At 37.2% G+C, this 26,433-nt stretch overlaps 2 protein-coding genes across 2 annotated transcripts; both read left to right on the forward strand.

Moving 5' to 3' along the window:
* The first annotated feature begins 2,255 nt into the window (after positions 1-2,255).
* Positions 2,256-19,899, forward strand: LOC114310553 (uncharacterized). Its single transcript, XM_028256607.2, has 4 exons — positions 2,256-2,505; positions 4,235-5,170; positions 5,277-5,420; positions 19,434-19,899. Exons 2-4 carry the CDS (start codon positions 5,072-5,074, stop codon positions 19,746-19,748), a joined length of 558 nt encoding a protein of 185 aa, XP_028112408.2. The 5' UTR covers positions 2,256-2,505; positions 4,235-5,071; the 3' UTR covers positions 19,749-19,899.
* Positions 19,900-20,827: 928 nt separating this feature from the next.
* LOC114269821 (kinesin-like protein KIN-UA) lies at positions 20,828-25,750 on the forward strand. The gene is made up of 3 exons (XM_082903767.1): positions 20,828-22,284; positions 22,419-22,578; positions 22,887-25,750. Exons 1-3 carry the CDS (start codon positions 22,264-22,266, stop codon positions 22,985-22,987), a joined length of 282 nt encoding a protein of 93 aa, XP_082759893.1. The 5' UTR covers positions 20,828-22,263; the 3' UTR covers positions 22,988-25,750.
* The last annotated feature ends 683 nt before the right edge of the window (positions 25,751-26,433 follow it).

A 26,433-nucleotide genomic window follows, 5' to 3' on the forward strand; every position in this document is an offset into this window, starting at 1 on the left:
TTTTGTGAGAGATTTTGTAAGGATAAGGCATTTATTGTTGAGTGAGGCTCAATAGATCAAAGTAAGTCCTGTGCCAAATCCACAAGCTTGGTGGTGTATTTATTCAATTGATAGTAAAGAAATTCTCAAGGAGGTTCCTTGGGGAGTGGACGTAGGCCTGGCGTGCCGAACCACTATAAATCGCAGTGTTTGATTTTCTCTCTCTATCTCTTCTACTTTTATATTGATAATTATTATTCTGTTTTTTTTTAATTTATTAAAATTCTGAATATTGTGTTATTTTTAATATTGTGAAATTTTTAATAACCCAATTCACCCTCCCTCTTGGGTTGCCTATTTGGGATAACAAATATCACACCACAGTGGCACATAAGTTGATTGTTAGGTGGAGTAGTGTGGTTAATTGTTGTTGAGTATATATAAATATGTTAATGTTTGTGGGTTTCATTTATAGAAACCCTTACGAGACTTTACTCGTCCACTTGGGGTAACTTTGTGGTTTAAAGGCTTGTTGCATATGCTAAATGCAATCGTTTTCCCATGAAATAGGAAATAGCTAGATTTTGTTTTATTTTTTATTTTTTTTATTACTTGCTTGAGGACTAGCAAGTTGTAAGTTGGGGGATGTAATTAAGGCCGAATTGTACAACATTGAGGCCATTAATTAGGATCTTTTAACTTTACTTGCTTGTCAAACTATATATTTTATGTGTGTTTAATGTCAATCAGGTTGTACATAGTCGGAGCATAAAATGGGCAAAAATACAGAATTTGGAGAGAAAACAGCTTTTCGCACGTGCGTTGACTTTTTCCTTACGTGTGTTGACTTTTCTTGGAAATTGGGCCCGATGTTTTAAACCTGTTTGAAAGACAACAGAAGTATAAATAGGCAAGAAGGATGCTGGATTAGGGTTCTGAAATTAATTCTAAAAATAGAGAGCCTAGGTTTTGGAGAAAAAAGAAGGATTCTCAAGCTTTCAAGATAACTTTCATGGGGTTTCCATCTCTTCCACTCTTCCCACTCCTCCATGAGTGGCTAGGTTATTTTTTTCTAGGATTTTGATGAAACCCTAGTCATGTAATTAGGTATTCTTTTTGATTTTTAATTATGTAAAGGTTTGAACAATTATATGGTATTTTAAAAGTTTCATATATATATATATATATATATTTCATATTTCTTAAAATATTCAACTTTATGTGATTGTTGAATGTTTTCCATTCAATAGTTTTCTATTCTTTCACATTCAAGGTATGAGACGAACTATACTATGAAGGACGAGTCGTGTTGCTACCTAGTTTAGAGTGAACGATTCGTACTATTTGAGATGGTTCGTACCCGTACATTGAACGTGATGATTTTCTTATTAAATGCTTTGAACTCGTAGTTGCGAAGCATTATTTCGTTTGAACCGTAACATAATTGATTTCAATTTGAAACCCTATTTACGCAACTAGTGGTGAACTCATTGCCCTAGAATTTTTTCCGAAAATTAATATCTCAAACCCTAATTTTTAATTGTCAATTTAATTTCTTAATTTCATTTAATTACTTTTTAATCATAAAATCTTTCAATCTTTTTAATCAAAATTAATTTAGGAATTTAGTGATTAAATTAGTCTAATGTCACAATTGTCCCTGTGGATTGATACCTGAACTTTCTATTATTCTAAAAGAATTTGATATAGTTTAATATTTATTTTTTGTGTGTATAACGACCTATCAGTTATGATGATCGGTAAAGATGGCTGTGATTATGTATTGTTTAGGTGAAATTGTAATTGACTTAGAGTTGGAATAGTGAATAATATAATGCTACTTGGTACAAAATATTTTTTGTTTTGTTAATGGTTTTAAATAAATATGAAAAACTTACTGTTAGAATTGAAGAATTAAAAATCTCAGGTTTGATATTTTAGGGCAAATTACATATACCTCCTTCGAGGTTTAGTTAAATTACAGATACTCTTGAGGTTTCGAAAATTACATCCCGCCCCCTGAGGTTTGTATTTTCATAACAATTTGCCCCCTGAGGTTTATATTTCATAACAAATTACCCCATAATTTCTTATGCAAAAATAGCATTCAGGGGGGAATTCGTAATTTCTCAAACCTCAGGAGGTATCTGTAATTTAGCCAAACCTCAAGGGGATATATGTAATTTGCCCGATATTTTACTAAGGGCAAACTTGAGTTTTATTTATTTATAATTTCTTCAAAATTTAAACAACTTAAATCATATAACAAAATATTTGTTTTTCCTATTATGTTGAACCAACAATGCCTCACCACCAATTTAATGAGTGTTTAGTTGTAGAATTTAAGCTGTTTCAAATTTAAAAAAAAAAAAAAAAAAACCTTCTTACCCATTAAACCAGGGTTCAACCAACGGCGCTTCTGTCCTGCAGATCTCGATGGCTCTCTCTAATGTTGATCGCCCCCTCAGACTCATCCAACCACAGGCGTCCGCTACATCCACCTGTCACTCCGGTGTCGCCTCCAAGGTACCCTCTCTCCCTCTCCTCCCCACATGCCCACACTGCTGCAAGTCTGCAACCCCTGCCCTCACTCACCCTTTGGACCTCATTTACAGAAAACCCCTCACTTTTGGGGGTTTTTTTTTTTTTTTTTCTAATTAAAAAATAAAAAAGATTTGCTTTTGCTTTTGCTTTTCTTGTCTGTACAGACTCTGTTTTTTGTTTCAATTTTTTCTTGTATTGATGCGTAAGAATGTTGATTTTGTGAGATGTATACCGAGTTCATTTTTTTTGTATAAAAATTTATGAAGACGGCACTGGTTGCCCCCCCCCTCAGTGTAAAATCCTGTCTCCGTTCGTGGTCCTACCATCGGATCTTATGGACTGGACCAGACTCATAGGTCTTGAGTAAACAATTTTACGTGTTTGCCTTTCGTTTTGATAATGAGAATTTTTTTAGACTTTTTAGATGTATATTTTATATTTTATGTTTGTGAAATAATCATTTGGTACTGCTGATGATGTTGAAAAATTTATAAAAGTCATAAATGATTTGGACATTTAGGTTTTTGTTTGTGAGTCTTGTTTGATTTTTAGTAAATTTTTAATCGTTGAAAGTTTGAGCTGGCTTTATTGGTAAATAAGTTCTCGTTTGGGAACAGGCTAATTTAGTAATTTTTTTGGCTATTTAGCTAAAATATGAACTAAAAAAAATTAGTATGTTTGGGATGATTTTTTGGCTTTTTACGAAAAGATTGCAAAAAGTAGAGAGAAAAGAGAATTTTTGACTTTTTGGTATGGGTTGTTGGCTTTTTGAGTAATTTAGTAATTTTTTGACTTTTTGACTAAAATGAAGGGTTCCCAAACTTGGCCTAAGTCTGGTTCATAGGACTGGTCCGTATTATAAGCATGACCCTACTTTGCAGATTATATGGGATAAGTGTTAACTGCTGCCTTATTATAGGAGAAAATGCGAGTTATTTTGTGCTAATTTTTGGACAATATATTGACGTCTTAATATTGAAAATGATCCAACCAAATTACCGTTGAGAGTTAGAATTTTTATATGAGAAATACTATTTCCATTAAAATAACAAATAATTTATTTCTGCCTGCAAATGGTCAGACAATTTGAACAAGTTAATGAGACCAATTTACAATACATTCCCTATCTGTCTCATGGAAGAGCATTACTAGGTCAAACTACAACCCCAACAGTGAGTATTGTCAATGCTTCATGAGAAAAACACATGATTTACACTGCAATGCCAATTAGTTTCGCAAATCAAGCAGTTTTTGTTAGAGCTTGCACTACATCTTGGTTGAAAGTTGAAACCATCAACAACGACGTAGATAAGTGTTCAAATGTTTATATTGACATTGCAAAGGGATTCAAAGGGAGGTGGTTAATGATCCTTCATTCCTTGGCAATGAAACTTAACTAATACAACAACATATAACAGGATATTTCACCATTGTTAGAAAGTAAACGCCTTAATGACTATACTAAATAGAGATGCTATACGTTATAAGATGACCATGCATGAATAGAAGTGTAGATATGCTAACACTGCTAATGCTACTTTTGTCTCGGTTTTCTCCAAGGAACATAATCCCTCAATAATTCTTCAGGGAAAAAGACCAATCTCTGCCACTTTGGTTTCTGTATGGTGGTTAGAAATTGTGAAAATACTTGTGCCCATTAATGTAATTTATTATTTGCTAATATCCATGTTCTTTGGTTGAAATATGTTAGGGCAATGACCCCAAACCCATTGATCGTCTTACTGAAATGCCAGATGAGATTCTCTCTTTCATTCTCTCGTTTTTGAGTATTAGAGATTCTGTCAAGGCAAGGATACTGTCTAGAAGATGGAGATATATCTGTCCATTCATGTTGAATCTTGATTTTGATCTTCATACCGTGCTCGGAATCAACTACAAAGCAAGGTACTCAAATGGAGATTCAGATATCTCATGGGAGGATAAGAGTAAGTTTGTAACTGGAGTTGATCAATTTTTGGAGCTATACAATGGTCAAAAGCTACTCTCTCTCAGGATCTGTTTTTGTCTTGGTAACGAGCACGCTGGTTATGTTGATAGGTGGATCAGATTTGCAATTATAATGAAAACTGAAAAGCTTGATCTTGAGTTTTCTGCTAGTCCTGAAAGTCAAAGTAATAACTTATATGATTTTCCCTGTCAGCTTCTTCCTTAAGGTGATTCATCTCAATTAAAGTATTTGTGCCTAAAATCATGCAACCTAAGGCCAACCCCTAATCTCGTAAGCAGGCTTGTCTCCCTAAAATCCCTTGATTTAGAACATGTGCCTCTAAATCAAAGTTGTGCCAACAGTATCCTTTCTAGTTGTTTAAACCTTGAATGGTTGAGGCTAAAGAATAGTATTCTACCTGAAACTTTATGCATTCATGGTCCATCCCTCCATTTGAAGATTTTGATTGTGCATGAATGCTATGGAGTAGAGAAGTTTGAGATTTCTTCTATTGGTCTTACCACATTTGAATATATTGGTGAAGTGAAAAACTTCTCTTTTCTTGATGTTCCTCGGGTGGAAAAAGTGCATATCAGGTTCATGGTTGCATATGAGAGGGGCACACAATATATGTTCAATGGAATTGCAAATGATCTTCCTTGGCTTCAAACACTATCACTAGTTTTGACAACGGATGAGGTGAGGAAAAAATGAAAGAATTATTACTCTTTATTGCGTACTTTTTCAGTTTGTGTATGAAAATGGGATATTTTTCTATATAAAATTTGTCTTCTTTTCTCTTCAGCTCCTCCCAATACCTGCAAGGATAACTAGATTCAACTCTCTCAAACAATTGGAGTTGTTTGTTATGGTATCATCAGACTTTAACCTTCTCTCTCTTACTTTGCTCTTAAATGCGTCTCCTCTTCTGCAGAAGCTCCATTTGTCGGTGAGTCTTTAGAATCATTCTTATGAGGATAAAATTTGATATTGTTATGGTGTAGTGAATTGAATACAAATTCCTACAACTGCAGTAACAGTTTCACATTTTTTTAGCAATTTTCTATTAATCATGTTACCTTTGATATATTGTTCATTTTCTTATTGGTTCATTTATCCTAGTAAAATGCAACAAATATGGGCCTTTGTACTTGTATTTTTACTGTGACTTACGCTCCATTTGTTTAAACAAAAAACATTTTTCAATGGAAAACATTTTTCTACGAAAAACATTTTCAGAAAAAATGTCTCCCTATGTTTGGTTGGGTTCTTGACACTAATGTACTAATGATTGTATTAGTGGTTGTGGGGTGGTGATAATGGAGGCAGAGGTGGAGTGGTGGTGGTGGTGGTGGTGGGGTGGAGGTAGTGGTGGTGTTGGTGTTGAGGGGAGGGTGAGCAATGGAGGTGGTGGTGGTGGTGGTAGTTTTGTGGCATTGGTAATACTTAAGTTCGGAAAACGTTTTCCTCATTTTAAAAGTGGAAATCATCTTCCTCTCATATAGGCCTCATTTGGGAAGTGGCTATTTTAGTAGGCTATTTGGCTATTTTAGTGGCTATTTTAGTTTTTGTGTTTGGGAAGATGAGATGATTTTTTAGTTGAGTTATTGTATTGAAAAGTGTGTTGAAATGATGTTTAAATTTAAAATAACAGATTTATCCCAAGCTTTTTATTTTTTAAAATTGATATAAAGGGGCACACTGTCCGGCTGTGACAGTGCCTACACTGTCCGGCAGCAGCCTATTTTCGTTTTTTTTTTTTTTTGAAAATCCATGCACAGTGTTGCTTTTGGGCTAAAAAATCAAATGAGGCTATAATAGCCTAATTCTCGGAATCCCAAACAGCGCCATAGGCTTGTTTTCTGTTGATCACGGAAAGAGTGTTTTGTTGACTTCTGTTTTTCATTGTACTAAACGCTAGAAAACGCAGAAAACAATTTTCTGACCATGCAAATGGAGCATTAGTTTTATTGATTAGGTTGGTGGTTGGTTGGTTTATCTACATACTGTTCTTGTTGACATAGTTATTTTGGTTGTGGTAATCTTTCATTATGCTGCCTTTAGTTGAATTTGGTAATTTGTTGAGGGTTCCATAATTTCTTTTGTTTGTTATTTCTCTTAGGCAAAACATAGATTTAAAAGCAGTGGCATGCTTCTGATGAACATTATTGAGAGCATCTCCATCAAACTGGCTATTTTTATTTTTTAGCCAAAATAAAATAGTGAGTAAATCCCCAAAATTTAAAACTAACAATCAAATTAGCTATTTTAGTTTTGGTGATTTTGGCTAGTCAAACATTAAAAAAATATTATCTGTGATATTTTGGAGTTAGTTGTGTTGAGTTTATAAAAAATATTTTTACATTAAAATTGTTGGAGTTTTTTATATTGTTTCATTACTGAAATCCTAGCCTCGTCTTTCCGTCTCTTTGTTCTCTCATTCTTTCTTTTTTTGGATCAACAACAAAAGGAAAATTTTATAGATTAACAAGAAGTACATAATGAGGACAAGGAGTCCTCTCAAAATGAATATACACAATAGTAACCAAAGATAAACAAACTATACATCACAAATAGGTGTGCAATCCCTCGATATCAATAAACGTAGAATCCCTTTAAACACTGGCGAAATGGAGGCCTAGAATGAAGCTGAGTAACACACTCTATCCCACAATGACTCCGTGTCTTCAAACTTGTCCTCAAAGGTCCTTGCGTTCCTTCCAACCTAATGACCCAAAAGATTGACAATGCCATAAAATCACAACACTTTTGCTCTGTTTTACCTCGAAATCCACAAAAATCAGTTAAAATCAATTGAACATAAGTGCCTGGCATAACCCAAAGTATCAACCAAACAAAAGAGTTGATGCCAAAGATTCAAGGCCATGTGACAGTGTAAGAACAAATGCTCAAAGGATTCCCCACTTTGCCTACACATGATACACCATTGAGGACAAAGATAGCGATTAGGCCTCCTTTTTTGAAAGGCATCATTAGTCATGATTCTACCATGTGCCAAAGACCACATAAAAATCTTCACTTTAAGAGGCACTGTTGCTTTCTAGATTCTTTTGTGAGTAGAAGGAGGAACCGTGGGTTTATCGTTGATTTTGTCAAATAAAGATTTGCTTAAAAAGTCACCAAGGGAGTGAATTGACCAAACCCGCTTATCAGACACATTTGGAGACAATGAGACTTCATGAAGTAAGGACAACAATGATGCCAACTCAACAATTTCCCGATCATTAAGATTTCTTATGAAATTGAAATTCGACAAAATCGGTGCCAAATTAGAGCAAACTAAAGAAGCGGTGGAAGCATTATGAGGACAAGCCACACGAAATAATTGTGGAAATGTCCCATCAAAAGAGGAATTACCCACCCAAACATCCTCCTTGAATCGAACACTCTCTCCATTACCCACTTTTAGAGAAAAAAAATCTGAATACAAGTGGAAGCAACTGGGAGATAGATTTCTGATGGATCGTTTTGCACACCAAAAATAAATAATAAAATATTGAACTGAGCTTAAACCCCAATTCAAATAGAATAGTTTCGAGTTTGGATGTCGATGCTCGAGGACAAACGGCTAAGTTGTTTTAAATCTTGGAAATCTCTTTTTAAATTAATTCGAGAGAATGAGGTTTGATGAAGTGAAAGATGAAAACTAATTAAAAATAAAATTTAAATGGGTAATTCAATATAAAAAGACTTGGGGATTCGAATCCACCTCTAGCTTCATAACGATAATCATTTTATCAATTTCGGGAATTGATTGCTTAATATAATAGTGACCCGTTGTGGCAGCCAGCCGTAACAGTGTCTTCAAGAGGATTCATGAATTTAAGAATTAGGTATAACTCATCTTAGATTGGCAAGAAACGTCTACACTAAACTAGGGTTGTAGCACGTCTCGTCTTCTCGAGGCATGAATTATCTTAACTCTTAAATACATGCACAAAGATTACTATTGTATAATTTAAAATCACAGAAATTAAATCCATCAAACAAGATTGGAAGAATAAATTCAATTGAGTAGAAAATTATCTCAAAATTATACAATTATTGTGTTAATAATCAATCATCCCAAAAGCAAATACACAAAATAAGGTTACTTGGCTAGGGTTTCATCTACACCCTAAGGAAGAACATTAGTTGCCCATGGAGAAGGTGAAGAACGCCATGGATGTGGAGAACTCCATCCTTGGAACCTTGCGTTGCCTCCCTCTTGCCTATTGTGCCGTCTTTCAATATGTGAAGAACTCCATTTTTTTAAGCCTAAGTCATCCTTTTATAGTTCCCTCTTAATTAGGGTTTGATTGGGCTCAAAACAAGCATGAGAATTATATTTTTCGGACTTCCTACGCGTCGTGTGCCCGGGCTCACCGCGACTTGCTCTCGGGCTTACTTGGATAGTAGCTTCACTCATGTGCGCCCAAGCTCACCATGGCTTGCGCCGGGCTCACTCGGATAGTACTCAACTTCTTGTGCGCCCGAGCACACTACAACTTGAGCCCGGGCTCACCTCAACATTGAGCTCTTTCCATCTTGCTTTGCTTGGCCTGTAAAAAAATGATGTATAAAGAGAAATAGAGAATTGTATTATTGATTGATATATTGATGTTATTTTTTGTCTATTACAAATGGTTCCTTATATAGATGTAGGTGTAGTGGATGGTGTGTAGTGGATGGTGATAGTGGTGTAGTGGGTTAGGTTTAGTGGAGTAGGTGAGGTGGTAGTGGTGTAGTGGGTTAGGTTTAGTGGAGTAGGTGAGGTGGTAGTGGTGGTAGGTGATGGTAAATTCTAACAGCCCCCCGCAAACTCAAGGAGGATAGAAACTAACCAACTTGAGTTTGAAGAGAGGAACAAAACAAGAAAATACATAAAAAAAAAAAGGATAGGAGACACTGTATGGTCGTGTCAGACCGTTGGTGAAGACACTGTATGGTGGTGTCATAACGTTGTAGAGGACACTGTATGGTGGTGTCATAACGTTGTAGATGACACTGTATGGGGGTGTCATAACGTGGTAGAGGACACTGTATGGTGGTGTCAGACCGATGTAGAAGACAGTTTATGGGGTCATGTCGGACCGTTGTAGCAGACAATGTTGTGACAGTTGTTGTGACAGTTTACGGAGTCTTGCTGGACCCTTGTAGCAACTAACCGGAATCAATGTCGGGACAGTTTACAGAGTCTTGTCGGACCCTTGTAGAAACTAACCGGAATCTATGTCGGGACAGTTTACAGAGTCTTGTCGGACCCATAAAGGAGCTAACCGGAATCAATGTCGGGACAGTTTACAGAGTCTTGTCGGACTCCTAAAAAGTCGCACCTTCAAAAGGTGTGCCCAATTTTTCAAAAGGCGTGCCAACAAAAGGCGTGCCCAATCCATAAAAAGGCGTGCCATCAAAAGGCGCGCCATCAAAAGGTGCGCCCACTTCATCAAAAGACGTGCCCGACAGAAAGTGTCGAGCCATCAAAAGGGGCGCCTGACACGCGGCGATGCACGTGATTGACAGAGCGCGTGTCGGCCTTGTTGTCTCTGTCTTTATAAACCAAAGCGAAGTCTGAGGCTTGGAAGCATAACAAACTAGTTGAAACCTCTTCGTTCTCTGTAACATTCTGTAACCAACCCTGCTCTGAAACACTCAGCAACCCAAAAAACATGGCTTCTTCTTCCCGTTCAGCTACCCAGAACATAGCCTCTTCTTCCCGTAGTCTGCTCACTCTCTTTCCCGACCTCAATGAGTCAACAAGAGAGATAACTGGTGCGGTGGCCTGTGAACCTCAACCAAACACCTCTGGTTTTGCTCCGTTGAACTTTCCGATGCGGTCTGTGGAGCAAAAAATGGCAGTGCAGTCGGATGTGGAAGCCAATCAGTATACACTGAAGTCATGTGTGGAAACCATGACTGCGGTGACAAACTTGTCGAACCGGCTGCAGAGTAGGGCAAATGAGGTGCAGCAGGTAAACTCCCAGCTGGCTCTGCTCCAACGCATGTATAAGGATGCGCGAGCAGAGATAAGCGTGCTAAGGGCTGAAAACAAGGAGCTGAAGCGGAAGGCCACCGTGATGTTCCGATTTGGAGGTCCGCCATATGCTGCAGGGGAGGAGCAGGGAGTAGTGATCATGCCCAGTGGAGTGGGAAACACGGAGGCAACAACGGCAAGGGTCGTCCAGGACGGAGGCAAGAAGAAGAGACCTGCAGCAGAGTAGAGAAGAAAAATCCCACTGTGGGTGTGGGTGTTTTGTTTTTTTTTTTTTTTTTGTTTGTTGGTTTGTTTTTTTTTTTTTTTTTTTTTTTTTTTTTTTTTTGGTGTAAAATGGTGATCGGGGGAGCCTCGACATGAATAAAAGGTTTTGTGAAATATATATATATATATGTTTTGTTTTTTGTTGTTTTTTGTTGTTTTTTTTTTTTTTTTTTTGGTTAAATATATATATATATATATATGAAAAACGAAAAGGATAAATATGAGGATAAGAAGAAGAAAAAAAAAAAAATAATAACTTTGCAAAAGGTTGAGAGACATGGCATGTGGGAAAAGGCAAAAGAAAAGAAAAAAAATAAAAAAAGGAAAAATTCAAATAAGAGTGGTTTTCAATTCTATGGGCTGGTTTTGCTTTACTATATTTATATATAGTTGGTACAGCTTGCTACTGCCTAAAGGTAGGCACGTGGGTTATGTATAAGTCTACCTATTGGCCTCAAAAGATGAGATAGACGTGTGGAAATGATGAAGTGCGAAGTATGCTCGGTATGGCACAGAGTTGTGTTTAGTAGATATATTATATATATTTATTTATATAATATTTTCTATGCTGCCGAATTTGAAGAAGCTGAGGTTGATTTGGGGTCTGAATATGGAACTAGCTCCATGTTTAGAGAGAGAGAGAGAGATAGTGGCTGAAAAAGGTTCTCATTTTCATAGCTATTTTCAACCAAATCCCACAGATCTGTGGAGATGAAAAAGGTTCTCATTTGAGTGCTCCAAAAATGGTAATTTTCGCCTTCAAAAAACGGTGGTCCGGCTGGTGAATATTTGAAGGTTGTAACTCTTGCCACTCCGATCAGACACTGGCAACTTCAAAAAACCCTAACGTCGACGACGCAGAGTCAGCAAGGCCGAAATCCGGCGATGGACAGCAAATCAACTGTCGTTTTCCGGCCGAAATCATCGAGAGACGAAAATGATGCCAGAAGAAGTGAGACGTTCTCGAAGGAGACGGCGACGTGGGACTGGGCGGCGAGCTTGTAGACCTCGTCGGGGAGGATAGTGGCGAGCTAGCGGCGGAGAGAGGAGGCGTCGGAGAGGTCGGCGTAGTGGAGCTTCAAGAGGGCCTTGTGGGAGTTGTGGGGGTCGATGTAGATGTGGTTGATTCGCTGGGTGTTGAAGTTCGACGACCTTCGGATCAGGCCGTGGACCTCGTACCCTTTCTTCAGCAGGAATTCGGTCAGGTACGACCCGTCTTCTCCGACTGTTGCTCTCGGACGCCATTGCCATTGTTGATTTTTTTTTTTATTTTTATTTGCTACTTCTGTCGGACTGGAATTGAATTGAACTGAACTGAACGGTATGTGTAGAGGTCCGGCGGGCGGCCAAGGCGAGGCTGCCGCCCGCCGGTGAAACAGAATTACTAGCTTCTCAACCTTGCTCTGATACCATGTAAAAAAATGATGTATAAAGAGAAATAGAGAATTGTATTATTGATTGATATATTGATGTTATTTTTTGTCTATTACAAATGGTTCCTTATATAGATGTAGGTGTAGTGGATGGTGTGTAGTGGATGGTGATAGTGGTGTAGTGGGTTAGGTTTAGTGGAGTAGGTGAGGTGGTAGTGGTGTAGTGGGTTAGGTTTAGTGGAGTAGGTGAGGTGGTAGTGGTGGTAGGTGATGGTAAATTCTAACATGGCCTCACCTTGTGGTCCTTTAATATTACCATTTCTTCTCATTTTCATCACAAGAGCCCAATTAATCTACACAACACACAAATCCATTAGAATAAGGAAAAAATAACAATTATGGACTTAACAAGCGTAGTTTAGGGGGACTAAATGTGTGCATTTAGGCACCTATCAATTTCCATGGAGACCGGCAATTACCCCTAATAACTATAGGAGTGTCTTCGCCCCTAGTGATGGATAGGTTGAATCTACCAAAAGCCCGTTTCTATGATTCTAATTGGCTGTTCTCTTCCCCCCATATTATGATAGAGCAGTGTCTAGGGCTTCTAAACTTTGATACCGTGCCAATTTACTTGAGGGAAAGAGAAAATATCTGAGGAAATTTCAAAGAATTGAGGTCAAGTGATATGGCTACCAAAGAAAGCAGTAACAAAATGACAAAACCCTGAATTGCTGTTTCTCCTTTATTCAAATTTCTAGAAACAACTGCAAAATCAAAAGTTAAACCCTAATTCTCTCACTGATTTAGAGACAAACAATAGCAGAGGGAATTGAATAGAATTGAGCAGTGTTTGACCAAATAGTGCTTTTTAATGAGACATATAGGGAATGTATTATAATATGGTCTGGTTAACTTGATCAAAATGTCTGACCATTTATAGTCAGGAATGCACTATTTGTTATTATTATTATTTTTGAGGGGAGTAGAAGGTCCATGATAGTGCTTCTCAGTTAAATTATCTTGTCTTTACCGTATTTTGGTGATACACTATTTGCTATCATTATTTTTTTTTTAATGGGAATAGAGAGTCCATGCTAATGTTTCTCAGATAACATACCTAGTCTTTGCCATAATTTTAGTTGGGTCATCTGGGAACTCTTTCATTATCAAGACTGATATATTGTCATAAAAACCACAAAAATAACTTGCATGTTTAATAGGTAGCAGTGAAGAACATCTTATTAAGAGAGTTTGAGAACACTTTCATGTTTAAAATGATTTGTACCATCATGCAAGTATAGAAAATATCCTTATTACCAATGTATTATTTTTTAAAAAAAAATACAAATTTGACCTCCAAATTAAATGCAGTCCGAGTTCAAGGACAAATAATACCTTAGGGGACTTGCGTATCTGTCTCTGGTGATGATTTAACACAGTGGTACTATATATGTGTTTTTGCATAGTGAATTCAAAGATTGTACTTCAAATAGGACAGGGAAAAACTGATTTTGTAGGTATTTTCATCAATATATCAAATTTTTTGTTCTTATTTTAGATTTTTTTGTTAGCCTTCACTCTGGAAACCCATTTTGTTCCTTGCAGGTCTTTATTAGCCATTCAATTTTTCATATCAATGTATCACTTCAAACAACTCACTTCCCTCCCTTGTGTGCATTTGTGCATATGTGTGCATCTTAGTTGCAAGAAGCGGGGATGGGGACAGGAGCGAGAGCGAGGGTATATAGAAGTTTCTAAGGTTGGAAGCGCCCATGGGAGCGTGTATATATTAAATATATAAATATATTATAATAATTATGTTTTTTGTTTAGTTGTAATATACTTGTTAAAATATGAATTATTATTAGAGATTGATGTCTACTATAAATTGTCTTTGTTAAGTATACATAAATTTAGTTTTTATTTATTTATTTATTCATTTATTATTATTTTTATTTTCCCAAGATTTGTATGCTTAAGAGGTTCTATTTTAGATGGGAGCGATTTTTTTCCTCGATGGGTGTGAGTTTCTTACTCGGGAGCGCAGAATCGTGTGTCTTGGTAAGAAACGTCACTCAAGTAGGAGTTTCCTACAATTAAGGTGTGCATTCACTTTCACAATTGCTAAGGTGTTTTTTGAGAGTAATCCGGTACATAATCCCATATCTTATCCTATTTTCTCACACTCTTAGACACAATGCAATGGGACCCACGTTAATAAATGTACATGGGATCCACTCACTTGTGCCTAAAGGTGAGAAAATACATTAAGAAATGAGATATGCTGATAATAAATTGAAACTAGTGAAAAAAAAAAAGAGCTGACAGCAGGCACTTGTTTGAGAGTTTTACTTTCTGTTGGTTTTTGTCAAAGAAAGTAGGTCTAGGAAAAGGGTAGCAATGAGAACTGATAGTAGGATAAATCTATCTAAAGCACCAAACAGTCATGTAAGGCCTTGTCCACTTGGCATACATTCGAGTGCGGCTTGGGTGGATGGAGTCAGCCACTATTATACCATCCGTTATGTATCCAGGTACAATGGACTCACCAACTCCTTGTCTACTGGGCATAAATGTAAGAAACAAAATATTGATTGTAGTTCTACCATAAGCTATAGGTTCGAATCTAACAGAAATTCTAGAGAATGCTTGCTACATGAAAATTTTGTTTTTGAAGCCAATGTTAATTTTTTTTTTGGGCTAATTACACAAACCTCCCTTAAGGTTTCTAACAATTAGATGGACCTCCCTTGGAGTTTTTGAAATTACACTGCCTTCCTTGTCAGAGTTGTCAAGAAACAATTATTGACAATGGTTGTGATTTTACACATTTAGCCCTGTTTGTTAACCTATTTTTTAATCCTTGTAACCAAACACTTCTAACTTAAACATCCTACCCACACATCCAAACATCATCCACACATCCAAACATCATCTTCTTGTTTTTGATGATAGTTGTTAGTGTAGGGATTGTTAAATTATTTTTGTATAAAATAAATATAAAATAATAAAAAAAATAAAAAAATACAAAAACATTAAACATTAATGTCAAAAAAAAAATGCCCAACATGTAAAAAATTTTAAAAAATAAAAAATAAAAAAAATAAAACAATGATTTTTACTTAACAAAAAAATACAAAAAATTAAACATTAATGTTCAAAAAAAAAAAAAAATGCTCAACATGCAAAAAAAAAATAAATAAATAAAAAATTTCTAGTCCGGCGGACTATTTTTCTAATACCATCTCCATCTCCACCTCCACCTCCACCTCCTCCATCCCAATCCCTCTTCCAAGACCCAACTTAATCCGCTCTTCCATCTCAATCCCTTTCTCAAATCTACAAACAAACACAACATTAAATGAGTCTCACCTCTATCCTAATCCCATCTCTCCCTCCATACCCCAAAACAAACGGGGCCTAATACCTATCTACACTGCCATAATCAGGTTATTTCGCCACAAAATCACAACCCATTGCAATCAACAACCCACCACTACCACTTCCTATAGTTGGTGAAAACTGGATGTGGTGCACCACCACCGCAAGCCCAAAACTAGCCCCACCATCACGGTTGATGTGTGAATTGGACTTTATACACCGCAAGCTCTAGCCTCCCACTGTTGCAACCACCACACATGTACGTATACGAACCCTCTTTTCCCTCTCTCTATATTTCTCCTTGTGGATTATTGGTCTATTTATTAAAACCATGATAGGCCTTTTATTATTGAGGCATGAGTGATTGGTGGAGAAGAATGGATATTGGGTTTGGTGAATGGGTGGTTTATTTGCTTTTACAGTGGCATCTGTGATGCTGATATAGTGATAGGTAAGCCTTGGGGTGGTGGTGGTGGTGTTAGGATTTCACAGAGAAGGTTGTGGGAACTGGGAATTGCAATGGTTGCGGTGATTGAAACTTTGCACCAAGCTATTGTGAATTTTGCAAAGAAACTTTTCTGTTAATTAAATCAAAAGCAACAGTGCTATGCATCTGTGCTAATCTATCTATATATAAATGTAAGTGTAAATATATTTATATATATAGTAGCAATATACATGTATATATAAGTAATTTGATGTTGAATCTGTGAGAACGATTTGAGAGAGAGAAAATGCATTTGAGAGAGAGGAGAAAGATTAAATGCATTTTAGAGGGAAAAAAATAAAGAAGAGATTTACGAGGTTGGGTATTCGCAGTTTAGCGGGAAAGAGTAATGGAGAGGGAAGAGGCAGTGGGGCCAGAGGGGGTATTGGGTGTTTGATTGTAGTGTGAAGTTATGAGATGGGTATGTTTGGTTACAATGATATCAAGGGCACTTTTGGCATTTAAACAACAAAATTAGTTTCATCATTGTATTTTGTTAGTATATTTAATGGAGACAATATGAGGGTTGCATATTGCATATTGACCAATACCTCTCATTGGATTCAAAAAGAGTCTCATCATTACATTTACACTTCTTTCGTTATCTCATTCAAGACAAAAGACTTGCTTATAAAAATTATTTTGATTATGAAGGTTAGAGATATTGCTATGACTTCTAAATAAAAAATTATTGTATTAGAAAATAAAAACTAGTATTAAAAAATAAAAAAAAACTGCACAAAAAATTATGAAGGGCCCCAATTAGATTTTTCGCCTTGGGGGTCTCAAATAAGTTTGAGTCGCCTTTGCCCTTAGGTATATGTCACGCCATGAATATTCCCTTGGATGCACAATATTGGAGTATTATAAATTAGTTGGTGTGATGCACCTCTTATTTGAGATTGTGTTTGTGTTATATTCATGTAAATTGGAGCAAATACTATGTACCATGTTCTTGTAGGGAGAAGACTACAGTAGGGGACCTGAAGTCCCAAATTGAAATTGGAATGAAGTTGAGGGAATCCTTGATGTGTTGGTAAAAGAATAGACCACATGGTTGATGAAGGAAAAATTGTTTCCTGAGGTTTGAGAAATGAGCTTGCTAACGTGAATGAGTACTCCTATGTTTCTGCACCTGTAAATCGAGGTACCTGCCTGATTGTGTCGTTGACCAGAGGGCACTCTGTTGCTCAACCAAAATGGTCAACAATGCTCTAATGATCATAACCAAAAACCTCATGCCTTGATCCTTGGAGGTGTAGCCTTTATATAGGAATGCCATCCTGCTTCTAAATGTTTCCTTTTCCATTTAGGAATACACTTGCCCAGCAAGTATTCCCTATCCAAGATACTTTCCTGATTAGATTGTCGCGACTCAGAGGTTGCCATCAACCATGAGGACACCACTAATGTGAGAGCATATCACCTCGGCTGGATTACTTTATGCCCACCACTGTGAGCATTTTTGTCGGCTGTGTCCCAGACCTCAAGTTACTTAGCTTATGTGAGTACTTCACTCTAAAAGCTATTATGGATACCTTGAGTGAACCTTGCTTGTGGTCCTACTAACCTCGACGAGGCTTTTTATCAGCTTCTTGCCTTTGCAAGGGACATTTCTTCGATACATTCAAGTTGACCACAACCTGCCCTCACACCAATTGAGCCCTGGAAGTGCACCCAAACATGTGTTCTTTCCCGAACTGGGCTTTTTCTTCTCACCTATCTCGACTGAGAATACCATTACTTCAGGGCCTTGCCCCAAGACAACAATTTACACAAACAATTGCCTTCCAAATTATTGAGCCTATATGCTCCAACTTCTGTAATCGTCGTTACTCTATATTCTCATTGCTCTCATGCTGCGGCTTTTATCTTTTTACAATGGATTTCAGTGAACTTGACCTTAGATACGGCAATCTTGGGTATTCTTCTAGTGAGTATTGCTCGGATGAGCTTTGCTCTTCTTGAGCATGGAGACTTATCTTCTCGACCTATCCAGTGAGGACCTCGAGGGCACGGTCGTGGTGCGGCACTTCTTGCATCTGTGATAGCTACTTTCCATTCTTAGCCCCATTGGCCTTCGTGTTGAGCTTTGGTACATCTTGTCCTCGTTTCTCACAGATGGTGCCAAATTGTGGGTAAAAATTGGACCACATGGTTGATGATGTGAATTAATACTCTTGAGCTCTACATCTGCAAAATTGAGGTGAGCACTTGTTCAATCTTTTCGTCAGCTAGAGGACACTTCGATGCTCAAGTCAACAACTCCTCGAAGAACACCAGAATACTCAAGAATGCTCTAATGCTCTTAACTAGAAACTCATACCTCAACACTTGGGGGTGTAGCCTTTATATAGGAGTGTCATTCCACTTTTACAATTTTTCTTTTCCATCTAGGAATACACTTGCCTAGCAAGGACACCTTCCTAAGTAGATTAGGTTCTTCTTCTTAAGGTAACATTTCCTTATCCGATTAGTTGGTTCCTTCTCACACTAAGATGGTTAGCATGGACATGTTTTGGCCAATGATCAAATTTCGTTTTTGGTGTGTTGTTTTGGTTAGCATGGACATGTGTTGGAAACAACAGATGAAATGAGAAACGAATTTGGAAACATATGGAAATATTTAGAAACACAAACTAAAACCTGTCGAGGTCTGTGCATATCTTTACATAAAGGGCACAACTATGCAATCCTGAAGTAAATGCTATCCAAGAATTCTTATACAATCTGGATGTGTGAGAAGGTGCATAATTCAGGATTGCATAGTTGTAACAAAGAAAGAATTTTAAGTGATTAAACATGCTTATCTTCTCCTCTCTCTCCTTTCCTACTTCCTAATAAATTTAAGAATTTTCTTTGTTTTTAAATGCCTTTCTATTAACAAAAAGCGGCAAATAGAAATAATTATTGTTGGATATTCATAGTAGGTGGTGAAAGGACTCATTGTTTCATTGCCTTTTTAATGGAAACACAGGAATTTCGGTATTGCACTAGTTTTTTTGTGTTGGTTGCTAGGAAAAGGAACCGTTTCAACCACTTGATGGAAAGAAAACAAAGTTTTGTTCCTTGCTTGTGTCTGATTTTTCAAATTGTTATGAGAAAATGTCATCAGTTAAGATATCTCTGGGAGCTGTAACAAAGATATCAAAAAGGCTAGACAGTTAAGTGATTTTGCAGCTCCATGGCCTGCATCTCGTTAATGTTTTTCATGGTGAATGGTTTTTCGGTTCGTATTGGGAAGTTGTGTTGAGATTTATTTTGTGAATTGTAAGGCCTATATTTATATATATATATATATATATTTTGAAGTTTTTGCGTGTTCTTATGGCTTTGCATTTTTGGTTGTGGTATGCGTTTTTGTTCTAGACTCTTGGTATGATATAATGAAGTTTTGTTAAGTGATAGGTTAGGTTATTTATGATAAAAGAATATAAATATATTTTTGGTTGGTGGCAGTTACACACTGGGAGATCCAGAGGTCGAAGAATAGAGCAGCAGTACTCAAAACATGTACATTGTGACCTGAAAGAGGTTGAAGTACACGGTTTCTTGGGGAGATCGAATGAGATGGAGCTTGCTATTTATTTGCTTAAGAATGCTGTCTCACTTGAGCGAATGATTCTGAGCACCCAAAAGAGATTGTACCATGGAGGTGGAAAGTGGACGAGCTCCCGGTGCCCATGGTTTGAATGGCACATAAAGAAGGCCTGTGCCTATGATTTGCTCCAAAAAGAAAAAGTCAATTCACATACAGAACTACTTTTCTTATGACATATATTTATGCTACAAAAACTATTTAGCTAGAATCCATGTTTTGTAAAACATAATTTATAGTTTTTCTTTAAAATTTTAGTTTGTAACTATTTATTGGTGTAGACATGAATATGTGGATGTAATTTATTGGTTAAAATGTTTTTACTAATATTGTCGTCTCACTAATAACTTGGGCAAATTCAACTCAGGCAGCATGATTCTTTTTATTTTATTTTATTTATTCATTTTTAGTGTTTTCTTACTGTTTACTTGCATTGTGTTTGGTTGGGAGATTTGGAGAGGACTTTAGAAAGAGAAAGAGAAAAGGTGTGTGAAATTAGGTAAAATATAGATATATTTTATTTACATTTCATCTACCTTTTCTATTTTTCTTTCCAATCCTTCATCAAATCTTTACATTTCACTTACCTTTTCTATTTTTCTTTCCAATCCTTCATCAAATCTTTACATTTCACTTACCTTTTCTATTTCTTTTTCCATATCCCTCATCAAATTCCTCAACCAAACACAGTATTAGAGAAAATCTCAATTCTTTATTTTTTTCTCACTCAACTTATTTACAAAAGAGCTATTATATATGAGCAAGAATCCTCTAGAGTTTTTTTTCCCTAAAGTTTCATAGAGTGGTGCATTGTGTGGTTGAGATTTAATGACAAGTCACATCAATTTTTCAACATTAAATTTCAATCACATAATATACCACTTTAGGAAACTTTAAGAAAAAAATACTCTAGAGGATCCTTGGTGATTATATATTATTTAATTATTTCATCAATTATTTATTATTTATTTATTTTTTTTTTGAGGATATTATTTATTTATTATGTTGCTTATATGCTATGTGATACATCTCAATATTTTTCTAAAAAAATATGATAAATTTTACATGGTATGTTTTTCTCTCCCCTCAATTATTTGAATTGTAACTTCTTGTTCAGTCCATTATAAATCTATTAATTTGAACAGTTTATTTTTAATGACTTTAATAGATTATTTATTTAAAAATTAAATTTATCATAGATGAATAATGACATGTTTAAATCATATTTACTTTTAAAAATGTATATTAGAAATAAACTACCTAATTTTTAAAAAAGAAAATTATAATTTAAACAAATTCTAATATTGCGCCCACAAAATCATGAATCAAGTGGACTTAAAATAGACTACCAGGGTGGTGATAGCATGGACAACGCACTAGCCTTTTACACATAAGAGCACGGTTCAAATCCTGAGGGACAAGAACTTCGCAAGATAAATGTACTATACTTTGATCGTAACTTTGCCTCTTATTGTGGGAGTTGAACGAGATCCATTGTTATCCCAGTAGTAAATTCTTTCCTATAGATTGGGTTAAATTTGGTTGTCAACTAGCTATCCCAGAGTCAAGGCTTACAGATGCTACGATGCCCTATAGAATGTCTTTTTTCTGATATAAAAAGAAAATGTTCATTTGGGAAGAACTTTTTGATCCCAACTTTTTAGTTTTTTTAGCTAATTTAACCTAGTTCCGTTTAGGAAGAATTTTTGACTTTTTTGTTTTTTTTTTTTAAATTTTTTTGTGAGAAAAAAATGAAATGATTTTGATTTGGATATAATATTTTATCTTATTAAGTTATTTAGATTATTTTATCTTAAAAAATGCCTTGTAGCTCGAAAAGGGAGGGGCTCGAATGGCCCGAATTGGTGTTTACCGGACAACCAGCCGGATGACCACTCAAATGATTAGGTGGAACACTTGTCTACCGCGGTTGTCACCTTGTTGATTGCGGTTGTCGGCCTTCTCGTCGGACGACCAACAAGATGAATTTTGAGCTATTCGGGCCAAACTCGAATTCAAGCTACGCAACAGTGTTGTTTTATCTTTTTTTAGACACAATTTAAATCCAACTCACCTGCCAAACGAGGACAAAAGGCGAAAAAAACACTAAGAGGTGATACACTTCATGCTAGTTAAAAATAAAAAATTATAAAAAACAAAAGCTGACCTTTTATTTATAAACAAACGTAAAGGTGTTAAAAATGGATTTCATTAGTCAATTTAAATTTTCAACTCACTAATATTATGTGGAACTAACCTCATTACTTTTGTAACCGTGAAAATAAAGCAAAAATTGCTTAATACTGTCTCTTACTTTCATCTTCAATATCTAGAAATGAGCCCATAAGCAAAAAATGTTTTCTTTAGAGCTTAACTTGTCATCAGATTGTTTATGTAGTTTGAAACCTATTCATGTTCTTTCTTTCATAACCTGTATCAATTTGATTTTCCATAATAAAGCATGCATTTTGTTTCTGTACCAGTTGTATCTGGAATATATACAATATTTACTTGCACCAGAGAAGATTAATTTCCCAATTGTTGAGGACCCCAAGACTGGAGAAGTGACATTGCCTGGTGCAGTGGTAGTTAAAATTCGAGATCTTGATCACTTTTTTCAACTACTTCAAACTGGTGAGGCAAACCGTCATGCAGCAAATACAAAGATGAACACAGGGTCTTCTCGTAGTCATGCAATTCTTATGGGCTCATGTCAGATTCTAATTTCTTGATTTAATCCTTAAGTTTATAGAGTATAATCAACATACTTTATGACTGTTCTTGAAACTTATTACTTTCCATATCTGCTTTTTTTCTCTCTCTCTCCCCTTCCACTGTTCCAATAGGTTCATGTTCGGAGAGCTGTCCATGAGGAGGACAATGATGCTCCTTTTCATGAAAAAGACAGTAAAAGAGATTTATCTTATGGTCATGGCATTCCTACTGTACGAAAAAGCAAGCTGCTGATAGTGGATCTTGCTGGATCTGAGAGATTAGACAAATATGGTTTGTTGTCATACCACATATCTGAAATACTCCTTGAATTTCAAACTGCCATTTCTGCCACTGTTGTTCTTCTCTCTCTATCTCTTGCTTGTTTTTTCCCCTCCCATTTGTTTACTTCGAAGTGCTCAAATTTATCTTCATGTGGGTTAATAGTATAAGATTCTAATCCTTATTTTTACCCACTGAAATGATAAAATAGCAATGTGCTCTATTGAGCATTGAGTTGAGTCTTTGTATGGTAGAATGGTGATTTGCTTTTATCTAATATATTATTTTTCAGTACTTAATGCTTATTTTTATTTGTGCAGGCAGTGAAGGCCGCTTGATTGAAGAGGCTAAGTTTATTAATCTTTCTCTTACTTCCCTGGGGAAATGTATAAATGCATTGGCTGAAAACAGTCCTTGTTAGAATTTCCCATCTTTACCTTCACCTACTCCACTACACACTCCACTTCACCTACCTCCACTTCACCACACACTCCACTTCACCTAACCCACTATCACCTCCACTACACCTACTACCACATTTTCTTCTATATATAGATTGTATAGGAATTGTAATATAACAATCTTGTAATCAATCAATTCAACATATCAATAATACATAAATTTTTATATGGTATCAGAGCAAGGTTAAGAACCTATTCATTCTGTTTCACCGGCGGGCGGCAGCCTCGCCTTGGCCGCCCGCCGGACCTCTACACATAACCCCCTGTGTTTGTCTTTGCAACACTCTCTCTCGCATTTTTTTATTTCCCATTTGATTTGGAACTATGAAGCTAGTTACCAACATCAACCCAAAAAGACTCTTCAGGTCAAAGAAGAGCTGGTCGGTCTCACGATCCGACCCGTTATCGTTCAGCTCCGGTTCCTCCTCCTCTGAGTCCTCAACCTCCGGGCCGCTCCACCACCGCAAATCCGAACCCAAAAAGGAGACTTCGACTAGCGTTTTGCCTTCGAAATCATCGGAGATCTCATGCGATTGGTCCGAAATCTGCTTCGAGTTCGTTCAAACCTTCAAGATGATCGATAAAGACGCTGATGGAAAGATCACGAGCAATGAGCTCGAGGCTTTGCTCAGCCGAGTCGGCCTAGTCGGCGCCGAGCCACCGACCGAGGAGGAACTGAAGTTGCTGCCTGACGTTGAGCTTACGTCACCATTTTGGTCGGGATCACTGTACCGGCGACTGTGACCATTCGACCCAAACCTAGATGAGTCGGAGGGACCATTTGCTGCCGCATCAAATGCAGATCTCCAATCCTCACCGGGTCCACTGGTTCTTGGACTGCTTTCTGATCCACCACTATCCAGCATGCTGGAGGCTGCAGCTGCCCGATTGTCATGAATACTAAGTTGCCTGGTGAGCTTTGAAAGAAGAGAAGATTGTTTCTGACAACGCTCCCTCTTGCGCTTTACATTTTGGTCCTCCATCAGCAACTCTTCAATCCTTGCCATACTTTGAGAGCTGACTGAACTGTACAACTTATTAAGCATGTCTTCCTTGGCTTTCTCCACTTGGCAAAGAACCACTGCTTTTGGGACATTGGCAGCAAGGCTGTTCAGACCTTGAGCCTGAGCTTACAACCGTCACAGGGAATGTGCACTTTCAGAACACAAGTCTGGATCTTCAAAATTAATGGGGTTTTACACAACCCATGATGATGGCTAATGGTCCGCATATGCCTAAAATGATGATAATACTTCTTTTCACACACTGATGTTCCCCACTAACCTTCCTTTTCTTTTCTTTTTTTTTATTTTAATCCCTCTTTTTAAAAAGACAACGCAACACACGATTTGCACACCCATGCTTTCCTTCATATATTCTTGTTATTCTTATTATTATTATTATTTTAATCAAAAAAAAAAAAACAAAAAAAAAAAAAAAAAAAAAAACAAAAAAAAAATGGGCCAAGCACCCACGTGAATATTTCCCCTATCTTTCATTTTGATTTCCAAGTTATTCTTATTATTTCTTTCTTTATTTTTCTTTTACATTATTTTTTACTCTTTTTTAAATTTCATTCATACCATATCGCTTTGCACACCAAACCATCTTTTATTCATATCGGGATCAACCCCGATTCACATTTTACACAAAAAAAAAAAAAAAAAAAACAAAAAAAAAAAAAAAAACAAAAAAAACAAAAAAAAAATACACAACACATCACAACAACAACAGCTTTGTTTTCTTTTCTGCAGACGGCCACCCACCGACCTACTCTGCCGCCGGTCTCTTCTTCTTGCCTCCGTCCTGTGCGGCCCTTGACGGTGTTGCCTCCGTGCTTCCTAGACCCCCAAGCAAGTTGCCTCCTCCCTGCTCCTCCACTACAGCATATGGTGGCCCTCCAAATCGGAACATCACGGTGGCCTTCCGCTTCAGCTCCTTGTTTTCTGCCCTTAGCACGCTTATCTCTGCTCGCGCATCCTTATACATGCGTTGGAGCAGAGACAGCTGGGAGTTTAAATGCTGCACTTCATTTGTCCTACTCTGCAGCCGGTTCGACAAATTTGTGACCGCCGTCATGCTTTCCACACATGCCTTCAAAGTATACTGATTAGCCTCAATATCAGTTTGCATCGCCATTTTTTGCTCCACCGACCGCATCGGAAAGTTCAATGGAGCAAAACCAGAGGTGTTTGGTTGCGGTTCACTGGCCACCGCACCAGTTATTTCTCTTGTGGGCTCGTTCAGTTCTGGAAAGAGCGTGAGCAGGTTCTGGGTAACTGGACGGGAAGAAGAGGCCATGTTTTTGAGTTGCTAAGTGTTTCAGAGAAGGGTTGGTTTCCGGGTGTTTCAAGATTTGCAGAGACAAGCTCTCCGAGCGTTCAGAGGTTTCAGACTCGTATGCACAGCCTTCGCCTCAACCTTGTTTTAAATAGCCAGGGCCAGCCACGCGCATCGCGCGCCTCTTGCCGCCCGACAAACTGGCACGCCTTTTTATGGCACACCTTTTGATAAATTGGGCACGCCTTTTGATGGCACGCTTTTTGAAAAATTGGGCACACCTTTTGAGGGTGCAACTTTTAAGGGTCCGACAAGACTCTATAAACTGTCCCGACATTTGATACCGGTTAGTTTTTTTAAGGGTCCGACAAGACTCTGTAAACTGTCCCGACATTGATTCCGGTTAGCTCCTTTATGGGTCCGACAAGACTCTGTAAACTGTCCCGGCATAGATTCCGGTTAGTTTCTACAAGGGTCCGACAAGACTCTGTAAACTGTCCCGACATAGATTCCGGTTAGTTTCTACAAGGGTCCGACAAGACTCTGTAAACTGTCCCGACATTGATTCCGGTTAGTTTCTACAAGGGTCCAGCAAGACTCCGTAAACTGTCACAACATTGTCTTCTACAACGGTCCGACATGACCCCATAAACTGTCTTCTACAACGGTCCGACATGACCCCATAAACTGTCTTCTACATCGGTCTGACACCACCATACAGTGTCCTCTACACCGTTATGACACCCCATACAGTGTCTTCACCAACGGTCTGACACGACCATACAGTGTCTCCTATCCTTTTTTATTTTTATGTATTTTCTTGTTTTGTTACTCTCTCCAAACTCAAGTTGGTTAGTTTCTCTCCTCCTTGAGTTTGCGGGGGGCTGTTAGAATTTCCCATCTTTACCTTCACCTACTCCACTACACACTCCACTTCACCTACCTCCACTTCACCACACACTCCACTTCACCTAACCCACTATCACCTCCACTACACCTACTACCACATTTTCTTCTATATATAGATTGTATAGGAATTGTAATATAACAATCTTGTAATCAATCAATTCAACATATCAATAATACATAAATTTTTATAGTCCTCACATTCCTATTAGAGATTCTA

The sequence above is a fragment of the Camellia sinensis genome, chromosome 13 (assembly GCF_055761805.1).
Source record: "Camellia sinensis isolate YWXY chromosome 13, ASM5576180v1, whole genome shotgun sequence".
Classification (NCBI taxonomy): Eukaryota; Viridiplantae; Streptophyta; class Magnoliopsida; order Ericales; family Theaceae; genus Camellia; species Camellia sinensis.